This window comes from Aedes albopictus, chromosome 1 (genome assembly GCF_035046485.1).
Source record: "Aedes albopictus strain Foshan chromosome 1, AalbF5, whole genome shotgun sequence".
In the NCBI taxonomy this organism is placed as follows: Eukaryota; Metazoa; Arthropoda; class Insecta; order Diptera; family Culicidae; genus Aedes; species Aedes albopictus.
In genome coordinates, this window is record NC_085136.1 from 162227518 (window position 1) to 162247159 (window position 19642).

Sequence of the window (19642 nt, forward strand, 5' to 3'; positions counted from 1 at the left end):
TTGGAGATATACCATGACTCCGTGCGGCTTGTAATATGGCACCGAAAGACACATTGTCAAAGACCCCTCGATATCTAAGATAACACCCAAACAAGATTGCTTTTGAGCGAATGCTTTCTCGATATCGTAAACAACCTTGTGTAAAAGAGTCACAGTGGACTTACCAGATTGATAGGCATGTTGGTTCACATGAAGAGGCACGCTGGCCAGATGAACATCACGGATGTGATGATCCACAATGCGTTCTAAGCATTTCAGAAGAAAAGAGGTCAAACTGATAGGTCTGAAACTCTTTGCTTCTTCATACGACGCACGACCCACTTTCGGAACAAACTTCACAGTAATATCCCGCCAGGATTTGGGAATATATCCTGTATCAAAACTGCAAACAAGTATTTTTTTTTTCAAAACATGCTTGAATTGATCAAATCTCTTCTGAAACAAAATAAAATAAATCCCATCTGCCCCAGGAGATTTGAAAGGAGCAAAGCTATTAAGTGCCCACTCAATCGATGCTATGGTTACAATACTTCGAGCCGAAGCCAGGGAATCGTAACTACAAGAAAAGATATCAGGTTCATCCGAAGATGTAATATCCACACATCCAGGGAAGTGTGTGCTGAATAAGCATTCCAGAACTTCCTCATCAGAGGAAGTCAGATCGCCATTTGGCAAACGAAGTTCGTTCACCCGGAAATCCTTAGATTTCGCCAGGATTTTATTTAACCGACTGACTTCACTCAAACTGGAAACATTTGTACAAAGGTTTTTCCAGCCGGATCGTTCAGCAGACCGGAGAGCTTTCCCGTAGGCCTTGCGAGCCGACCTGCAAGCCTCCGAACCAGCCGAACGTCGGCTGTTCCAACTCTTTCTACATTGTTTCCTGAGTTTCGCCAGATCAGAGTTCCACCAAGGGGTTCCTCTTGTGATCTTCACAGACCGTAGAGGGCATGCTTCTTCAAAAGCTTCCATGATAAAGGTCGTTGTAGTATCAACGGTATCATCTAAATCACTTGGAGTGTCAATGGATGGTGAGTATCCATGAAATTTGACCGCAATCAAATCAGTAAAAAGACACCAGTTTGTTGTTCAAAAAAGATGTAGCGATGGTCAGATAAAGATTCTTCATCTGACACATGCCAATTGGTCAGCTCGTGACTAATTCTACTAGAGCAAAGCGTTATGTCTAACACTTCCTCGCTAGCAGATACCATGAAGGTTGGGCGGTTGCCCATGTTAAGTAATGCAATATCTGTACTACTTAAGTACTCCATCAAACTGGAGCCTCTCAAGTTAATGTCTGAGCCGCCCCAGATGATATGGTGAGCATTAGCATCACTGCCAACAATTAGCGGAAGGCTTTTTGAAGTAAAGTATGCGATGATTTGTTTGAATGCATCCGTAGGGGATGGTTCATCATGCGGCAAATAAACCGAACTATTGACGTATTTCCAGATACATCAATTGTGATAGCACATATACCTCTGATGGTTAGTTCAAAGATGTGTGTAGTAAGCAGCAACTATTGCGTTGTTGACAAGCACACAGGCTCGAGGCATGACACGTGAGTTTGCCATTTCATGTATACTGAAAGTAGCAAACATCAAGTTCACAAGGTTCCCTAGATAGAAATTCTCCTTTTGGAAGTAAGGTTCTTGGACCAAGGTCACTTGGGCTGAACCATTTTGCATAAGTCTGCAAAGATTGATTGGTGCTGTTCTTTTATGCTGAAGATTGATCTGAGCTATCCTAACCGTAGCCACTACCCAAACTAGACATGTTTAAACTCTTCGCAACAACAGCACAACAAAGAACAGCAGCAACAAAACCAAATCGGTATCGATTGGAAAACGCCAAAGGCGAGTATACACAGAATACACACATCATAATCTCGCCCTTATTTAGTATCAAGTGAGACTAAAGAAGGGCAGCCGATTGTCTCGAAGATCCACTGCACCATTGCTCCGGTTAGCGCAGTAAGGGCAACATACTGTAGAGGACGCCCTGGTACTCCACAGGCTCCGTTTGCGATTAGGTTTTTATAAGACCCCCCTTGTCATTCATTCCTAGGCACGGTAAGCATGAAGCCGCGGTCCGTACAATGTTATTGAAGAGGCGGTCCGTATTGTTATTCTTAGCCAATTGAGACAATCGCTACTGACACTACACAGCTGTCTAGGCTGATCGAGAAAAGAAGTAAATATTGATGATCAACTTCATACGGGCTCGAACAGCCAAAAACCCATTGAATACATGCTCGAAAATTGAATTTATGCCAGCTTTTCTCAAAATTGGACGTCTGTGCGCTGGCGACTTGGATATCATAGGCAGAAAATTTGGAACGGTAACAGAGCTGTATATTAGGCTGTCCCAATTTTTGGAAAAGTTGAAAATGTTAACAGCCAAATATTGCTCATATCAAGTATTCTGTGTTCACATACAATTTTGGACCTCAAATGTTGGTATGATGGTTTTCAAGCTAAAACTTGAACTTCTAACATTTCCAACTTTTGTAAAACATAGGCACTACTTACATCCGCCTGAAACGCGAAGCAGCTGAGATTGGGCTGGTACTGAATGCACCAAAAGCGAAATACATGCTAGTAGGTGGAACTGAGCGGAACAGGACACGCATTGACAGCAGTATTACGATAGACGGGGATACCTTGGAGGTGTTGGAGGAGTCGTTTAGCTTGGTTCCTTGTTAACGGCTGACAATAACGTTAGCTGTGGAAGACGAAGAGGCATCATCAGCGGAAGTCATGTCTACTATGTGCTCCAAAAGAAACTGCGGTCAAAAAAAGCCCGGCGGGTCTAATATACCATGTACAGGACGATCATAAGATCGGTGGTCCACGGGCTTGCTGCGGTCTACAACGAACCCAGCATCCAGAAAGTTGCCAAAGTTAAAAGGGAAGAGTAAGCAGGGCATGTTGCAAGAATGTCGGTTAGCAACCTTGCAAAGATGGCGTTCGCAAGAAATCCGGAGTGTAGGACGTTCCGAAGGTTGGAGTGAAGCAGCAGTCAACCACCGAAATATGTAGCGTAGTACATAGTATTGTGAACATAACTATGTAAAGATATTGACCTAAATATATGATTGAAATGCTGAACCTAAAAACATGTGTATGATACAACTAAAATGTACATACTTTATATCAAGCGCCGCTGTAACGAATTTCGTTAAGCCAAGGATACGTCACAGACAAACAGACGTAACACTTGTGAAATTTCCATCGACCACGCTTTTAACGATCATTTTAAATGTTCATAGTTGTGGCTTTCACAACCAGAGGCGCGCGGATAGTTTTGCTATGCGTTTGACGTTTCACACTAGCGCCTTCTGTTGACGATATTGCACAACACAGTGATTCGTGCAACTTTTCCACCAGGTGATGATAGTGTGAACTGGGTGATGGATTTCTATGAAAATCGTTCCAGGTGTTACGTCTGTTTGTCTGTGGATACGTTGCCGCAACGCAAACCACCTGTGCTGACATTACTGGTAGCTGTCACGCTCATATCATTCCTCCTTAACAGGCAATTCTTCGAATGATTCAAAGCAAACTACCCTTTCCAATTCATGACCAATCAGCATTTGCCTTTGTTGAGCACGCCGTTATGGAGATATGTAGCTACTAGCTAGCTACCATCAACTCTACCTTGTTCCCAATTATGCTCCGGTCCGATATCGGCAAGCCGAATGACATAAGTTACACACCCCGGAAAACGACAAGCATGAATGAATGGAAGGCAACCCATAAACAACAACACTCACCTTGTAAATGTACTGATCGAACATATTTACGTCGAATTCTCCGGTTCCACTGTTATAACTAGTCTCCATAGTAACGGCACACAGAAAAAAAAATTAAAACCCTCCGGTGGTGGTTACGTACGACAACCGAAACGATGGAGCAGTTTGTTGTTGTTGTTGGCGTGCCACCGATAGACACCGAGAGATCGGTGGTGGATCCAAGCAGGCGGGCAGCCAGGCAGGCAGAAGAGGAAATACAAGAGAAAGAAAACAACGGAATTATCTCACTTATAATTGTAGCACATCGATTATTTTCTTCTTCTCTGTTTCCCAATTTTCAACTTGGATGAGCATCTTTTCTTTTTCCTTTCCTCCGTCGGTGTGCTCTTCTCTCCTCTCCTTTTTTGCGCCTCAATTTTCTTATTTAAAAGGATAATTACTTATTTTCTTTTTATGCACGATTAACTTTCAACACTAGCGTTGAAGTCACCACACAGAGCGAGGAGAGGAAGCGCCGCTGCACTCTGTCGCCGCGTTGCACAAACCAGGAAGAGCGGCGATATTTTTCCTCCTTTTTTTTTGCTGTTTCGAAAACTTTTTTCTCACTTTGCTTTTTTTTCTTCTCTCGCGCACCGAGCGGGCTCGTGTTACCGGTCGTGTTTGGCACGTCACTTTATTATTCTAGGTTAATTTTGATTTCTTTTATTTTCAGCTGTTTTCGTGAACCACTTTCGGAAGCTGCTGCAGCACTGCACACTACTGACAAATATAGTACCACTACTGATTGCTGCGTTGGAGTGAGTGGGAAGGTTCACTACACGAGGTGGTAAGTAGAACAATTAGACAACGGGTCTGCGGCGTTGCTGTTGACTAAAATTTCACTTTCCGTATGGTAAATCCGGAGGTAAGTCTGTTGCAAGAAACTGGAGTATCTGGAAGTGAGAGAAAAAATTAACGGTTTTCATTAGTTCGTGGTGTTCGGTTTGCTGCTTGTTCGCATTCTGTCTGTAGTTTAAGCTAAATTTGAAGAAGGCTAGCATGTGTGTGGAATTCTCTAATAGCTGTTAAACGAACGGGAAGAATCAATTAACGGAACTGCCTGTTTCATCGGTTCATTAAGTTGGCAGCAATAATACAATTGAGATTTGGTAGATTTAAAGGTGCTTTGGTAGATTTAAAGGTGCTTTAATCAGCATGGCTTATTGTTGAAGTAGTAGGCTGTGATAACTTGACTTGTACGATCATAGGGCACTGCACGAAATTCTCTCCTCTCTTTCACTCTTCCAGGAATTTTGAAAACAACAAGGCCAAGAAACGTCAAAATCTCATACAAAATCAAAACAGTGCAGTGCTCCATTGTAGAAAGCTAAGTCATTCCCAATCAGGCTCTCCTGCGAAGCAGTCGTTTTAATAAAACATTCTGTGTTCTTTTCGTTAATACTGAGTCCTCACTGTCAACCCAGCCCCCGAACTTCCAATAGAGGTTATGGGCTCCACTGGAAAAGAAGGGGCTCCGCAGCTGACCGGACCCAATTATTAAAACTGGGGTTATCGGGTCAAGCTGTTTCTGGATGCGGCAGAAGTCTCGTCGGTACTGCTAAACGTTCCGTATCCAGTCAGACCCTGTTAAGGAAGCAGTTGGCAAGATTACGAATGAGAGAAGGTTCGTTTATGCGAAGCCACATTCAAGCATTTGATAATCTCGTTCGACAGCTGAAGTCTGCGGGTGGCAAAGTCGAAGAAAATGATTTGGTAGCGCAGTTATTTTTACTTTGCCGGATAGCTACGACGCTTTGGTAACGGCCCTGGAAAACCTTGCTGAAAAAGATCTATCGTTGGAAGTGGTGAAGCAGCGGCTGTTGGCCGGAGAAGCGAAGCGGATGGATCGGCAAGAGAGAACGTTGGTACGGCTTTTCTCGGAGGTTGGATGAAGCGGTAGCCAAAGAAATTTGCTGGTAGGTGCCATGGTTGCGGAAGGTCAGGGCATATGAAGAAGGATTGCCGCTGGGACGAATCTGAAGACTGTGAGAGTTATTCAGCGACGAATAGAAAGGGAGTTACGTTCATGACAACTCGTATGGCGGCGTATCAAGAAAATGCGTTGAATTTCGTACGAAGAATGTGATCGTCGTTTCGGAATTGCGAGTGAACCTGTTATCAGTAAGGAAGTTAGCGCAAGCCGGTATCGACCTATTATTCTCTGGACGACGTGCGCAGTTCAAGCTCACCGATGAAGTAATTGGTGAAGCATCGGCCTCAAAATAGGAGAAATTTTGAAGAGCGGAAAACACCAACTGATTCAGAGGGGTAAGCAGAAATTCCAAAAATTCTTCGAGAACGCGATATTGAAGACCCTGGTGAAAATTCCATTGAAGAAATCAATGAGATGGATCAATTGGAAAGGTGGAAGAAAGATGTATCCCAAGAAGAAACCTCTAAGGTGTTCCCTTCGCAGAAAAAAACGTGATGACTGCTTGGAGGCAAACACGAGGCATAGCGAACGGGAGCGCGTGCCTCTAGGTAAGTTCCCGAATTGTTCAACTAGATTCAGAATACCCTCTGCTGCTGGTTTCTCTTATTCTTCAGATACACCATCATTCCATGCGGCACACGATGTTGTCGACACGGGCGGATAGCAGAGAAATGACATGGAGAATTGGTATCGGATTGGAGAGAAACCTAAACCGAAAGAGATGCTAGAAGAAGAATATGCAGGTGCAAAGGAATCCTTAAGTTGCTCACAATCAACAAGCAATTCCTGGATTGACAAGGTTTGTTGTGATCAGCAAGTCCTTTCCGAGGTTCGCAACGCATAACGGCTTCATCGAACATACTGGAGGGATCCAACAGCAACTTCCGTGAACCGACGTTTCGTTAAATCGTTGCCGCTGCAGCTACATGATCTAACGATTGAGAGGAAGTGTTGAAGTAGTAGGCGGTGATAACTTGATAACTTGCCAAATTCTTACAAGACATGCACTTTCTGAGTTATCGTGGGATTGAAATACTTAGACCACAAAAAACGCCTGATGAATGAGATAAAAGATTAAGTCTCAATGATTGTTGTTTTATTGTTTTACCTTGGGAATTCTGAGAATAAGGTGGTGATCCGATTTTGTCTATCTCGATTGACTAAAGTTTACGTTCCATACCAATTTTCGAATTTTGGTATAAATGAAAGTCTACGAAGGGAATGGGAACCGTCCCAAATTCGGTCTACGTGGTTCATAAACGGTCCCTTGCTGGGATTTTTTCAAGAATTTATGCTGAGGTTAATACGATAGATTTCCTGCTGTCTGCAGGAGTCTACAAGTTCTGGATTCTTCAAGGGATTTCTCCCAGATTTCTTCCAGAGATATTTCGCCGGGTTTTTTCTTGTGATTTCACCATAAATTCTTCTTAGGATTGCTCGAGAAATTACTGTTCTCTCTCTCTTCTTGGCGTAACGTCCTCATTGGGACCAAGCCTGCTTCTCCGCTTAGTGTTCTATGAGCACTTCCACAGTTATTAACTGAGAGCTTCCTCTGCCAATGACCATTTTGCATGTGTATATCGTGTGGCAGGCACGAAGATACTCTATGCCCAAGGAAGTCAAGGAAGTATCCTTTACGAAAAGATCCTGGACCGACCGGGAATCGAACCCGTCACCCTCAGCATGGTGATGCTGAATACCCGTGCGTTTACCGCCTCGGCTATATGGGCCCACAAATTACTGTTAGAAATCGGAATTCATAAAGGGATTTCTCCAGAAATGATTGCTGTAATTACTCCATCAAATTATGCTGGGATTCTGCCAGGAATTTCTACTAGTTTTCCACCAGGAATCCCTTCGATATATCCCTAAGAATTGTTCCACTCTGTAGTGCCTCCAGAAGTTTTTTTTTTTCAATTTCCCCAAAAAACTTCTGCCGGGATTGGTCCACAAACTCCTGCAGGATTTTTCCCTGCATTTTCAACAGAAACTTTTCTATATTCAAAAAATTGTGTGAGGGCTTTTTTAATAGTTCCTCCTAGATTTATTCCGTGGATTTACCCAGGAATTTACCTAGGGATTTCACTACGGCCACTTTCAGAATTTCCTCTTAGGACTTCTTCTGGCATTCTTACTGGGATTCAGTCCAAGGCCGACTTCACCAGGGTAGCTCAGGGATTTCATTAAATAAAATCGAAGGATCCCACCAGTCATTTTCTCAGGAATTCTCGAGGCGTAAAAAATATCTGTTTTGATTTCTTTCGGAATTCCTTTAATAACTCTTCTAGAATCCCTCGCTGGGAAATTTCCTGGAATTCGTGCTAGCATTTTCCAAGCCTGCTGGGATCCCTAGAACTTTCTTCAGAAATTTCTCCGTGGATTTTTTTTTCAGGAATTTTATCTCGAATACAAACCAGGGAGTTTTCAAGTGATTACAATAATAATTCTTCCAGGAATGGATCAATGAAGCAAACGTTTCAAGCATTCACCACATGTAAACAAAGGTGCCACTGTATATGGACAGTAATATTGTGACAGCAGTCGAGTTATGTCTCAAACACACAAAGCTACGGTGGCGCTATCTGTTCATTCCATAGCGGCCGTTGTAGTTATTTTAGCGGGGGGAGCGACACTAGTTTTGCCAAGCCAAAAAACCCCAAAAAAATTCGAAAAACCCGGTAAAACCTGCAAAACTTTTGCCGGTTTTTAGCGACTTTTTTGGGCTTTTTAAGCTTTTTTTTAGGTTTTTCGGCTTGGCAAAACTAGTGTCGCTCAGGGATGGAAAGTAGTGAGGATTGCAGCTGAGCAGACACAAACGCAAAGCAGACTTACTCGTGATCGTGAACAACAGAGGCCTGAAAGTATTCACGCTTCTTCACTCGCGAGCTAACGAAGCTGGTACGCACTCGTCTTTGATTCGCGAAGCCGCTCTGAACATTTTTCAGTTTCATGAAAATACATTTACACGGCTGAAAGTTCTTAGGAAGTATGAAACACAAAAGCATACTTTCTGATGGATAATTACTTGTTTTGCTGTAAAAATTGCGTTGAAACGCACTTCCTGCAACTCCACTAGTTCTTCGCGAATAAAAACTCATGAGTGTTTTTGTTTTGCTTTTTACTCATGAAGCAGGCGGGTGCGAATGAACTCACACGCGGCTTACTCTCGGTGCCGTGAGTAAGCAGTTTGTTGAGTTTTCACTCGCGATGAGAGCAATTCCATCCCTGGTGTCGCATCCCCTGTATTTTAGTGATACATTACTCCAGGGTTTTTCCCGGAGTTCCTCTAGGGATTACTTCGGAGATTGCAATAGGGATTCCATGAGAAGTTTCTCAATGGATTTATGCAGACATTTCACTTGAGGTTTCTACATAAATCACTTGGGATATTCCTTCATTCTCATGAGGTTCATTTTGGGATATTTCCAAAGGTTTTTGTCAAATTTTAATTGTGTTCCACGGTTATTTGTCTCCAACATGTCTGCACAATTTTTCAGAAATACATTCACAGAGTTGAACCAAAAGCAAATCAGTTATTTCTAGTTTCATTTTTTTCTAGTGATCATTTTTCTGCTCTCTGAACATTTCGAGATCAGGTTATCCTCCGAGGGATCCGTAATGACTTTTTTTCTGGAATTTTCCTAGGAGTGTTTTCTTATTAATATTTGTTTTAGTATTTTTTCAGGAACTTTTTTGCACAGGAACTTATCCAGTTATTTTCACTGTGTATAAGAATATTATCGAATGCGCATTGTAATGTAAAACCCAGTAAACAACTTTCTAAGAATTTTACCAAATTGGTTTCAAATTCCTTAAGAAATTATCAAAAAAAGTGCTATGGATGTGTTTTATTCAATCGCTTACACATTTTCTTAGGAGTTTTTCAAGGTTTGGTTATAGTGTTATATCTAAGAATTCATGGAAAAACATTTAACCGTTATGTGTCCGAAAAACTTTTTGCTGTTTTCTACACCATGTGTTTTAAATGAATGCTGGGTACCCGGGTTCCCTGTCGGCCACATAAGGCTTAACTAGTGTTGAGAATTCCTCAAGGAATTTCTGCATGTTTTTTTTAAGGAACACCGTTGGTAGTTCGGCGAGAATTTGTTAAAAGTGTATTAGATTTTTTCATTGAGAGTTGCTTAAGACAGATCTTCATTTGTTTTTTGAGAGCGTCTTAAGTTCCTTTCAGATTTCTCCAAATTTTCTCCAAGCATTTGCAAACATCCAAGTATTTTTTTCAAAGGTCTCTTCAATTGTTACATTTAGAGCTTCTTAGTAATATAAAGATATTTCTCTAAGCATCGCGGGGTCTTTGACGGCGTCAGACGCAGTCAGTTCGGAATTCACCTTTGAGAGTATAGAGTTTATCGTATCAACCACTACTTCTTCTTCTTCTTTCTGGCTCGACGTTCGCATTGGAGCTTAGCAGACGCGCCAACTTGGTCAAATTTATGGGGGTAGGGGGCAAAGTCTGGGTTTTCTCATTTTTAGTATGGGAAAATCGAAAAATCGTCAAATATTGGGGGTGGGGGCAAAATCATGCTTGACCCACCCCCCCCCCCCCTTAGTTGGCAATGGCGCCTATGGAGCTTAGCCTGCCTCTTTTAAACTTAGTGTTCTTAGAGCACTTCCCCAGTTATTAATTGAAGCACTTTCTTTGCCTGCCATTGCATGAATTTGTACATTGTGTGTCAATTCCCGACCGGAACGGGAATCGAACCCGACATCTCCGAATTAGCTATCCATAGCCTTAACCACTAGGCTAACTGGAGACTCCATCTACTACTGCTATCAATTAAAAATGCTCTTCATACGTTTTTTAAAGGAATCCGTCAAAAAAATCTGGGGATTCGTTTAGGAAATTCTAAATAAATCCCCGTATCCAGGAAACCCACCTGGAGATATCGGAAACTCCTTCGAATCCAAGAATTCCTCAAATTAATTATTAGAGAAATTTCATCTGAAGATTCCTTCAAGAATTTCTTCTGGGGACTCCATCTATAGATTCCTTGAGGAATGCCATCTGGGAATACCTTAAGAAATTTCTGCTGGAGATTCCTTCAGGAAGTCTTTTCTGGCTACTCCACCAGGAGTTCCACCTAGGTATTGCTACGGTAAGAGCGAAGATGGACCAGACTCTGGCTGGAAAGCTCTCTGATAAAGATAAACCGCACTCAAAAAATTCCTCGTGGTGATTCCTCCACAAACTTCTTCGGGATTCCTGCAGAGATTTCATCTGGGGGTTTTCCTAGAAATTTCTTTCTGGGGATTCTGCCATAAATTTCATCACGAAATTCCTTCTGGGGATTCCTTCAAAACTCCATCTGGAAGAGCAAACCCGGTGTGATGGTTAGAATGCATGGCCTTCACTCCGAAGACCTAGGATTGAACTTCCTTCTGCCTCCCGGAGGAAGAAATGGTCTAAAAATCTGGACCATATAGATTAAAACCAATCCAACTGGGAATTCCTAGAACATTCACATAAATAAATCCCGAGGGAACTCGTAAAGGATTTACACAAGGAAATTCTTAAGGTCTTCTGGAAGAAATTACTTCCGAAAGATTCCACGAACCAACTCTTTTAGTACACAAAAGGAACTCTTAAAGTATGTAATTCAAGGAGGAAATCCTGGAGTAATTTCAATCATTATTTAGAAAAGAATCCAGCACAAACTATTGGTGGAATCCAAGAGAAATCATGGATGTATTCCAAGATGGATTTCTAGAAGAAAAAAATCTGCAGAAATCTTTCTGGAACTCTGAGACTCCGATAGCAATTCCAGGATAAAACTCTAACTGGAAAATAAAATCTGTAGGAATCCCAAAAGCACCTCATGGACTAATTCTGGATAGAATTTTTGAGGGAATCCCAGAAGGAATCATATAAGAAATTCCTGGAAAAAAAATCCCGGGAGTTCCAAAACGAACCTCTGGGAAAATTGCTGCGGAATGTTTGGGATGGAGTTCTGGAAGAATTCTCGGATAGTTGGGCCCCAGATAATCGAATCCAAACAGGAGATATTATTCCAAGTAAGGTACACCGAGGCAAGTTGAAACGGGTGGGGCAAATTGAAACGCGAAGTTTTTAAATAGATTTCAATACAATTTGTAAATTTTTCATTCGCCGAAAGATTGTTTGAATCAAAAACTATGTGTTATGGCATTCAAGCTGTTTACCATCAATGGAAAACATCATGTTAACTCGCTGTTTCATTTCGCCCCACCCGTTTCAACTTGCCCCGATATACCTTATGTTTGTTTTAAGCATTCTTTGCAGAAATTAAGTTTTCCTGAGTATTTCTATGGGAATCAACAGTGGTGCTATTAGTAACTCCTTGTTGTCGAAAAATTGTGTAAAATTAAAAATACCACAAAATAAAAAGTCTGAAACGTTAATCGGTGGCAACTACAGATACACTAGTCCTATATTTGGTGGTAAAATTTTACATTGGTTCAATAGTCGCGCACCCCATTGAATTCACCACAGGAGCAAAGAAGCAAAAAAAAAAAATAAAGAACATAATTATTGAAAAGAGGTTTTTGGACAAATCCTGAACACAAAACTAAATTAATCTTACCAATTAGGTATAATGCATCTATTAAAATTGTTGTTTGCTAACTTTTTGGTAGAAATAGTGCTTAATTGCCACTATCACCACATTGGGGACTACCTCCGCTAAGGGGACGTTTACCCTATGTCACAACATAAGTTTCAGAAAATGTTTAAAAGTAGTCACTACCTGATGGCTGCAATAGATTTTTATTTCTCGTTATTGGTTTTTCGTAATGGTCAAAGCCCAATTTGTTAAGCTTCATTACAATAATTAGTAAAAAAACAGTTCTGGTTTTGTCCATCATGTGATTCAAGAAAACTACCCAAATGCATTCAAACGGTTATAAAAAGTCTCATTTATAACAGCCACAATGGTAGACATTTATCAGCTTCCGTGCTACTTTGCAATCCATTCCAGCTCACTGCTATTCGTTCCATCAAGGCCCCGTCTTACAAAGTTCGATCATAAAAAAGCAAGCATCTTTGCCAAATGCGCTTGTTTTATTTTAAACTGATTTTAAATCCATTATCGTAATTGGTTTCGTCGAAAATCCATTGGAGCACACCGCACGCACTGTGATCTCATTTCATCTGGAGCACACCCCTCTCGCCAACGCCTTGTCGGTCGATCCACACCACCACCATGCTCTGCCTTAATCAAACCTTCTTCCAGAATTACAAACTCTAACTGTATGTTTCCTCATCATAGATAATCACCTTCACAAGAGACTGCAATGCACTGTTACACAAATGATTCACTTAAATCTCATTCCATCAATCATTTCGTATGTATTTTCCTCCTCATTTGTTATTCAACGATCTATCTTTGATTACACCACTTCTGTTTACCATACACAACACATATGCCATGCATGTATTATTCGCTTCACGTTCTTCTACATATGCGTATATTTTTAATCCAGGCCGCTGTATTGCGATTGATCTTCGGAGTAAATACCACCCGTCAATATAGCTGTTGCTGCATTTGAAGTGAAATTTGTTTAGCACCACTTTGTTGTAACACTGCACTGGCTGTAACCTTCTTTTCTTCTAACAAGTTATGTCACTTTCTCACATTCTACTGGCACCGTGATGAAATCCAAGTATGTCATGAAATTTGATTGATCTGCGCGCACTGCATCATCCGCTTTGACAGTTGATTAACGTGTTGCACTACTGCCTCATTCACTTTCCGCCAACTCTGATGGAATCCTGGAAGTTATCCCGACCAAAAACTCGCGGCGCCGCGAGGACACACGCGCGTGGAAGGAGGCTTTCGTCCTCCGAGGAGCACATATGCAATTCTGGATGCACCGGGGTCGCGTGAGAGCAAAAACACTGCACCGCGCTCTCGTGGGATCCTAAATACACACGGCGGACACACGGACGGTTTCGTACGTTTCCTACAACGGCCCTCCGAAATAGAGGAAGCAAATCGGACGCCGATACGCGGATCTACTATGTTACTACACGAACGACGGTCGCTGACCGAATGAAGAAAAAATATATCTGTACAAATATTAAACAAAATAAAACGAACACACCAGTAGAAAGACTGCCATCGCCATGGCCTGCTACTTCGCACACATAGAAGAAGCCTCAAAGTGCCTCAAGAACGGTCTCGTAGCCTACTACAACACCCCGTGCGCCGTGCATTAATACAGACAGATAGACACAACGCGCAAGAAAGATGTGAGATTCATGCTCTCTCAGATATCCATCCATCGCCATACAATCGAGCTATAGCTCTTGTGCAAGCAAGAAATGGAAACCTATATAGAGCTACGAGCTACTACATGTGCCTTCTATGCTGGGGCTGAGCCGCGAGAGGCAGCACTTGGCTCTGCTTGCTTTGGCTTGTTAATGCTTTGCACGGAAATTTGAGAGCAGCAGTTCGATCCAACTTTGAGATCGACGTCGTCGTCGCCGTCGTTGTGTTGGCGAAGGCAAATCGTTTCGAAATAGATGTTCGTTTCTCAATACTGTGCACAGTGGGAAAATGGTTGTAAATTTAATTGGGTTAAACGGATTCACAAGTAACATCATATGAATATGTTGGACAGAGTTGCTGACAGAAACGTACGAAGCGATTGGAAACGATTCCAAGACTCTTATTTCATCTCTGTCTATGCACATCTGCTTAGTCATTCTGAACATGGCGTTCCCGTTGCGTTGTCGGGAGGAATGTGACATGGTTCCGCTAGTAGGGCAATATCTGTACTTGACGTCTAGACAACTGTTATGCGGTCTCACAGTGGTTCTGGTTCAGCTGTGTTATCAGTCCCATAGTTTGCTATTTCATCCTCCACTCATGCCTGGGCATTTAGACTCGTCCGCCGTGGCCCTTGTTCGCCAAAATCAATAATTTTGGTGCCGAGTTGCACTCCGCACTTCCTGCAGAGTTTGCTCATATCAGGGTCTTTCTTACCCACGACTTGTGTCCTTGCTCGAAGCACTTGAAGCACGCATCTGGCGGCTCATAAATGCTGAGCGGGCGCACTGACCAGTCAACTCTGATGTTACCGACTGTAGTCACCATGTTCACCTTCCCTACTGGGAGTTTGATCATGTCTATCTGCGTGCCTACCAGGCCTTATAGCAGGCGGGTTGATGCACTTGATGCATCTACCTTGCATGATTACTTGAGGGCGGCTGCGAGCTCCTCGGTGTCGGTAATCTCGTCTAGGTTTTTATACAGGAGAGTCGCATCCGCCGCAAGGGCTTTCGCATGCACCTTCTCGCTCAGTAGCTCTTGGCCCAAGCAACACACATGCTATAATAGAGTTACGACAGCGCAAGTTTTGGTTGTATAGAAGTTTATTTGACGTAATTCCAACATTGTGTTGAAATTACGTAAAATAAACTTTTATACAACCAAAACTTGCGCTGTCGTAACTTTTATATAACATGTGTGCTGCTTGGGGGGCTAGTGCTGTGCCATGTGTGCCCAGTGACGAGAGTTGATCTTTTTACTCATGGCTCCCAGCTCCTCGGCAAGTGTTCCTTTTGGCCTTTAGGACCAGTGCGTAGCTCCTATCGCGCTTGGGGGCTCCACGATAAGCCCGACAAGGATGCACTCGTGTATGTGTTGGCACTCACTTTAATAAAAGCTAGATGAATCGTCTGCATCTTCAAACTTGTTACCCGAGAGCAATAATAATTTGGACAACATTTTAATATTGGCCCCGTTTTCTGCTGCTGTTTCCGGTGTGAAACGTGATACCCATACGTTCGGCCAGCTGCATCACTACCAAGAGAAATCCTCAGAAGAGCGCGCGCGATCATATTCCTTCCTACCGAAATCATATCTTCCACCGCCGCCGTCGTCGTGTGCTGTGAAGTCCAAGTTCCATCGAACAACGAATAGGTAACATCGAGAAAAGAAACGTGTTTACGTTCGCGCGCGCCACGGAAACATTCAAACGGCCGCGCTCTCAAGGCAAGGCAACCTACACATAGGTTATAGTATCTACACGTGATTATGCAAACACCGGAGAGCTGCACACAGAGGCACGGTTGGATTGGTTTGCACTACCACTAGCAAAGCAGGCATCCACCTTTTACTATAAACACTGCTGTTGGTGTAGTCAGTTATCGCGGTCGATGTGATAGAAATGTAGATGGTACCTAAATATACAAATTGACTTCAATGAAGAAATTGAAACATAATTCTACGGATACGGCAACGCAGTCTCGAGGAAATTAAACGATACTATTTGATTTGAAGTTGGTAGCCGATCGACGAAAGAATGTGCAGGTTGAGGATCAAGGACCGATTGTTCAACTTCAGCATAATAAACGTGCTCAGCTCACACTCCGGAAGTACTGATGATGACAAGGACGCATTTTACGCGCAGCTCGAACGCGAGTACGATCGCTGCCCAAGCCACGACGTCAAGATCATCATAGGAGATTTGAACGCTCAGGTAGGCCAGGAGGAGGAATTCAGACCGACGATTGGTAAGTTCAGCGCCCACCAGCAGACGAACGAAAACGGCCTACGACTCATTGATTTCGCCGCCTTCAAAAATATGGCCATACGTAGCACCTTTTTCCAACACAGCCTCCCTTATCCTTACACCTGGAGATCACCACAGCAGACGGAATCTCAAATCGACCACGTTCTGATTGACGGACGGCACTTCTCCGACATTATCGACGTCAGGACCTATCGTGGCGCCAACATCGACTCCGACCACTATCTGGTGATGGTCAAACTGCGCCCAAAACTCTCCGTCATCAACAATGTACGGTACCGGCGACCGCCACGGTACAACCTAGAGCGACTGAAGCAATCGGATGTCGCCTCAGCATACGCGCAAAATCTTGAAGCCGCGTTGCCAGACGAGGGCGAGCTCGATGAGGCCCCTCTAGAGGACTGCTGGAGTACAGTGAAAGCAGCCATCAACGACGCAGCAGAGAGCACCATCGGGTACGTGGAACGGAATCGACGGAACGAATGGTTCGACGAAGAGTGCAGAACGGTTTTGAAGGAGAAGAACGCAGCGAGGGCGGTAATGCTGCAGCAAGGGACTCGACAGAACGTGGAACGTTACAAACAAAAGCGGAAACAGCAGACCCGCCTCGTTCGGGAGAAAAAGCGCCGCCTGGAAGAAGTGGAGTGGGAAGAAATGGAACTGCTGTGCCGTTTTCAAGAAACACGGAAGTTCTACCAGAAGCTCAACGCATCCCGCAACGGCTTCGTGCCGCGAGCCGAAATATGCAGGGATAAAGACGAAGGCCTCTTGACGGACGGACGTGAGGTGATCGAAAGGTGGAAGCAGCACTTCGATCAGCACCTGAACGGCGTGGAGAACGTAGGCACGGGAGCTCACGGCAATGGAAAAAACGACGACGGCAGTGCAGTGGAGGACGGAAATGAACCAACTCTCACGCTGAGGGAAGTTAAGGATGCCATTCACCAGCTCAAAACCAACAAAGCAGCTGGTAAGGATGGTATCGCAGCTGAACTCATCAAGATGGGCCCAGAAAAGTTGGCCACCTGTCTGCATCGGCTAATAGTCAGGATCTGGGAAACCGAACAGATACCGGAGGAGTGGAAGGAAGGGGTAATCTGCCCCATTCACAAGAAAGGCGACCATTTGGAATGTGAGAACTTCAGGGCGATCACTATTTTGAATGCTGCCTACAAAGTGCTATCCCAGATCATCTTCCGTCGTCTGTCACCTAAAACGAATGAGTTCGTGGGAAGTTATCAGGCTGGCTTCATCGACGGCCGGTCGACAACGGACCAGATCTTTACCGTACGGCAAATCCTCCAGAAATGCCGTGAATACCAGGTCCCACCGCATCACCTGCTCATCGATTTCAAAGCGGCATACGACAGTATCGACCGCGCAGAGCTATGGAGAATCATGGAGGAAAACGGCTTTCCTTGGAAGCTGACTAGACTGATTAAAGCAACGATGGACGGTGTGCAAAACTGTGTAAGGGTTTCGGGTGAACTATCCAGCTCATTCGAATCTCGCCGGGGACTGCGACAAGGTGACGGACTCTCATGTCTACTCTTCAACATCGATCTGGAAGGTGTGATGCGACAAGCCGGACTCAACAGCCGGAGAATGACTTTCACAAAATCCGGTCAATTTGTGTGAGTTGTACACCCGCCTGAAACGCGAAGCAGCAAAGGTCGGACTGGTGGTGAATGCCTCAAAAACAAAGTACATGCTGGTAGGCGGAACCGAACACGACCGGATCGGTCTGGGTAGTAATGTTACGATAGACGGGCATACTTTCGAGGTGGTGGAGGAATTCGTCTACCTCGGATCCTTACTGACGGCTGACAACAACGTGAGCCGTGAAATTCGGAGGCGCATCATCAGTGGAAGTCGGCCTACTACGGGCTCCAGAAGAAACTGCGGTCGAAAAAGATTCACCCACGCACCAAATGCACCATGTACAAAACGCTAATAAGACCGGTGATCCTCTACGGGCACGAGACATGGACGATGCTCGAGGAGGGCTTACAAGCACTCGGAGTTTGCGAGCGACGCGTGCTAAGAACGATCTTCGGCGGTGTGCAGGAGAACGGTGTGTGGCCGAGAAGGATGAACCACGAGCTCGCTGCACTTTACGGCGAACCCAGCATCCAGAAGGTGGCCAAAGCCGGAAGGATACGGTGGGCAGGGCATGCTGCAAGAATGCCGGACAACAACCCTGCAAAGCTGGTGTTTGCAACTGATCCGGTTGGCATAAGAAGGCGTGGAGCGCAGAGAGCACGATGGGCGGACCAGGTGGAGCGTGACTTGGCGAGCATCGGGCGCGACCGAGGATGGAGAGCGGCAGCCACGAACCGAGTATTGTGGCGTACTATTGTTGATTATGTCTTGTCTTAATGATGTTGAAGAATTAAATGTATGTTGATTGGAAGTGGCTAAAGCAATTGAAAGAATTAGTAACGAGAAATTAGAATATAGCTACGTGAATCACTAATACTCGTACCTTGATGTACAAAATAATTAACTAGACGCCGACAGTTCTATGCAGAAAATTTGACGAAAAACGATAAAAGCGATTAACCCCTGAAGAAGGCCATAAATATGGTCGAAACGTTGGGTAAAATCATGTATCGTTTGACTTCCTCAAAACTGCTCAGCCGTATCCGTAGCATAAACTATCCCATTCAGTTGAAATTATTAAATAAAACACTTCCATAAATGTCATTGGATTAATTCAATATCTTGATTTTAGTGTATATTATGTAGAATTCCTGGGTGTCATGCATTTTGAGTAGGGCGCAGAATTGGTAGAAAGTGCCCAAAATGTATGTCAGTCTGAAGTTCTACACATAAAATCAAGATATACCGCATTTAGTTCACCACTGGACTGCGCACTGAGTCTTCATAAGTGCGAAAACGTAAATAAAACTGCGCGATTGCATCAAATCAAATTGATGTCTTCGGCGCACTAATTCTTCGATGTATTGAGCTTCTCGAGAATTGTTAGCATTTCGACATGTTTCTCTTCGACCTCTAGGTTGCGCGCCAGGGTATAATGCGTGTTGGCCACTTTGCGACGATTAACTCAAATCCACACACCAGCGCACAATTTACGCGCCGATTGCCTGTGCACCAAGTTTTTCACTAGCCAAATCACTATTAATCAGTGGTTTAATGAAGTAAAAGCGTTGTTACCGTCAATAATATCTTTGTTGTACATTATTTCCAGACATAAGGAAGTTTGATGTTTTAGACAAAAAAAAAGGATCCGAACCCTAAGAGAGATAGAGCTCTTGGTGCGAACCATTCTGACACTTGTTTATTTACATTTTGTATGGCGCACAACCCGGCGCATGGGCTGTCGGCGCACGAGTTGTTGGCCAGTATGCGGATTTCAG

General features: G+C 43.7%; 1 protein-coding gene across 3 annotated transcripts in view; it reads right to left on the reverse strand.

Moving 5' to 3' along the window:
• LOC109427676 (TOX high mobility group box family member 4-A) overlaps positions 1–13824 on the reverse strand; it is a 370265-nt gene extending 356441 nt beyond the window's left edge. Inside the window, exons 1-3 of one of the 3 annotated variants that reach the window (XM_062845690.1) lie at positions 13003–13814; positions 4198–4689; positions 3779–3836 (exon numbers count right to left, since the gene is read on the reverse strand). In XM_062845690.1, coding sequence (XP_062701674.1) covers positions 3779–3802 — 24 coding nt within the window. In that variant the 5' untranslated portion in view covers positions 3803–3836; positions 4198–4689; positions 13003–13814. Of the gene's footprint in view, positions 1–3778; positions 4690–13002 lie in introns of all 3 variants that reach the window. The other 2 variants (XM_062845691.1, XM_062845689.1) reach the window with 2 other exon arrangements.
• Between the last annotated feature and the right edge of the window lie 5818 nt (positions 13825–19642).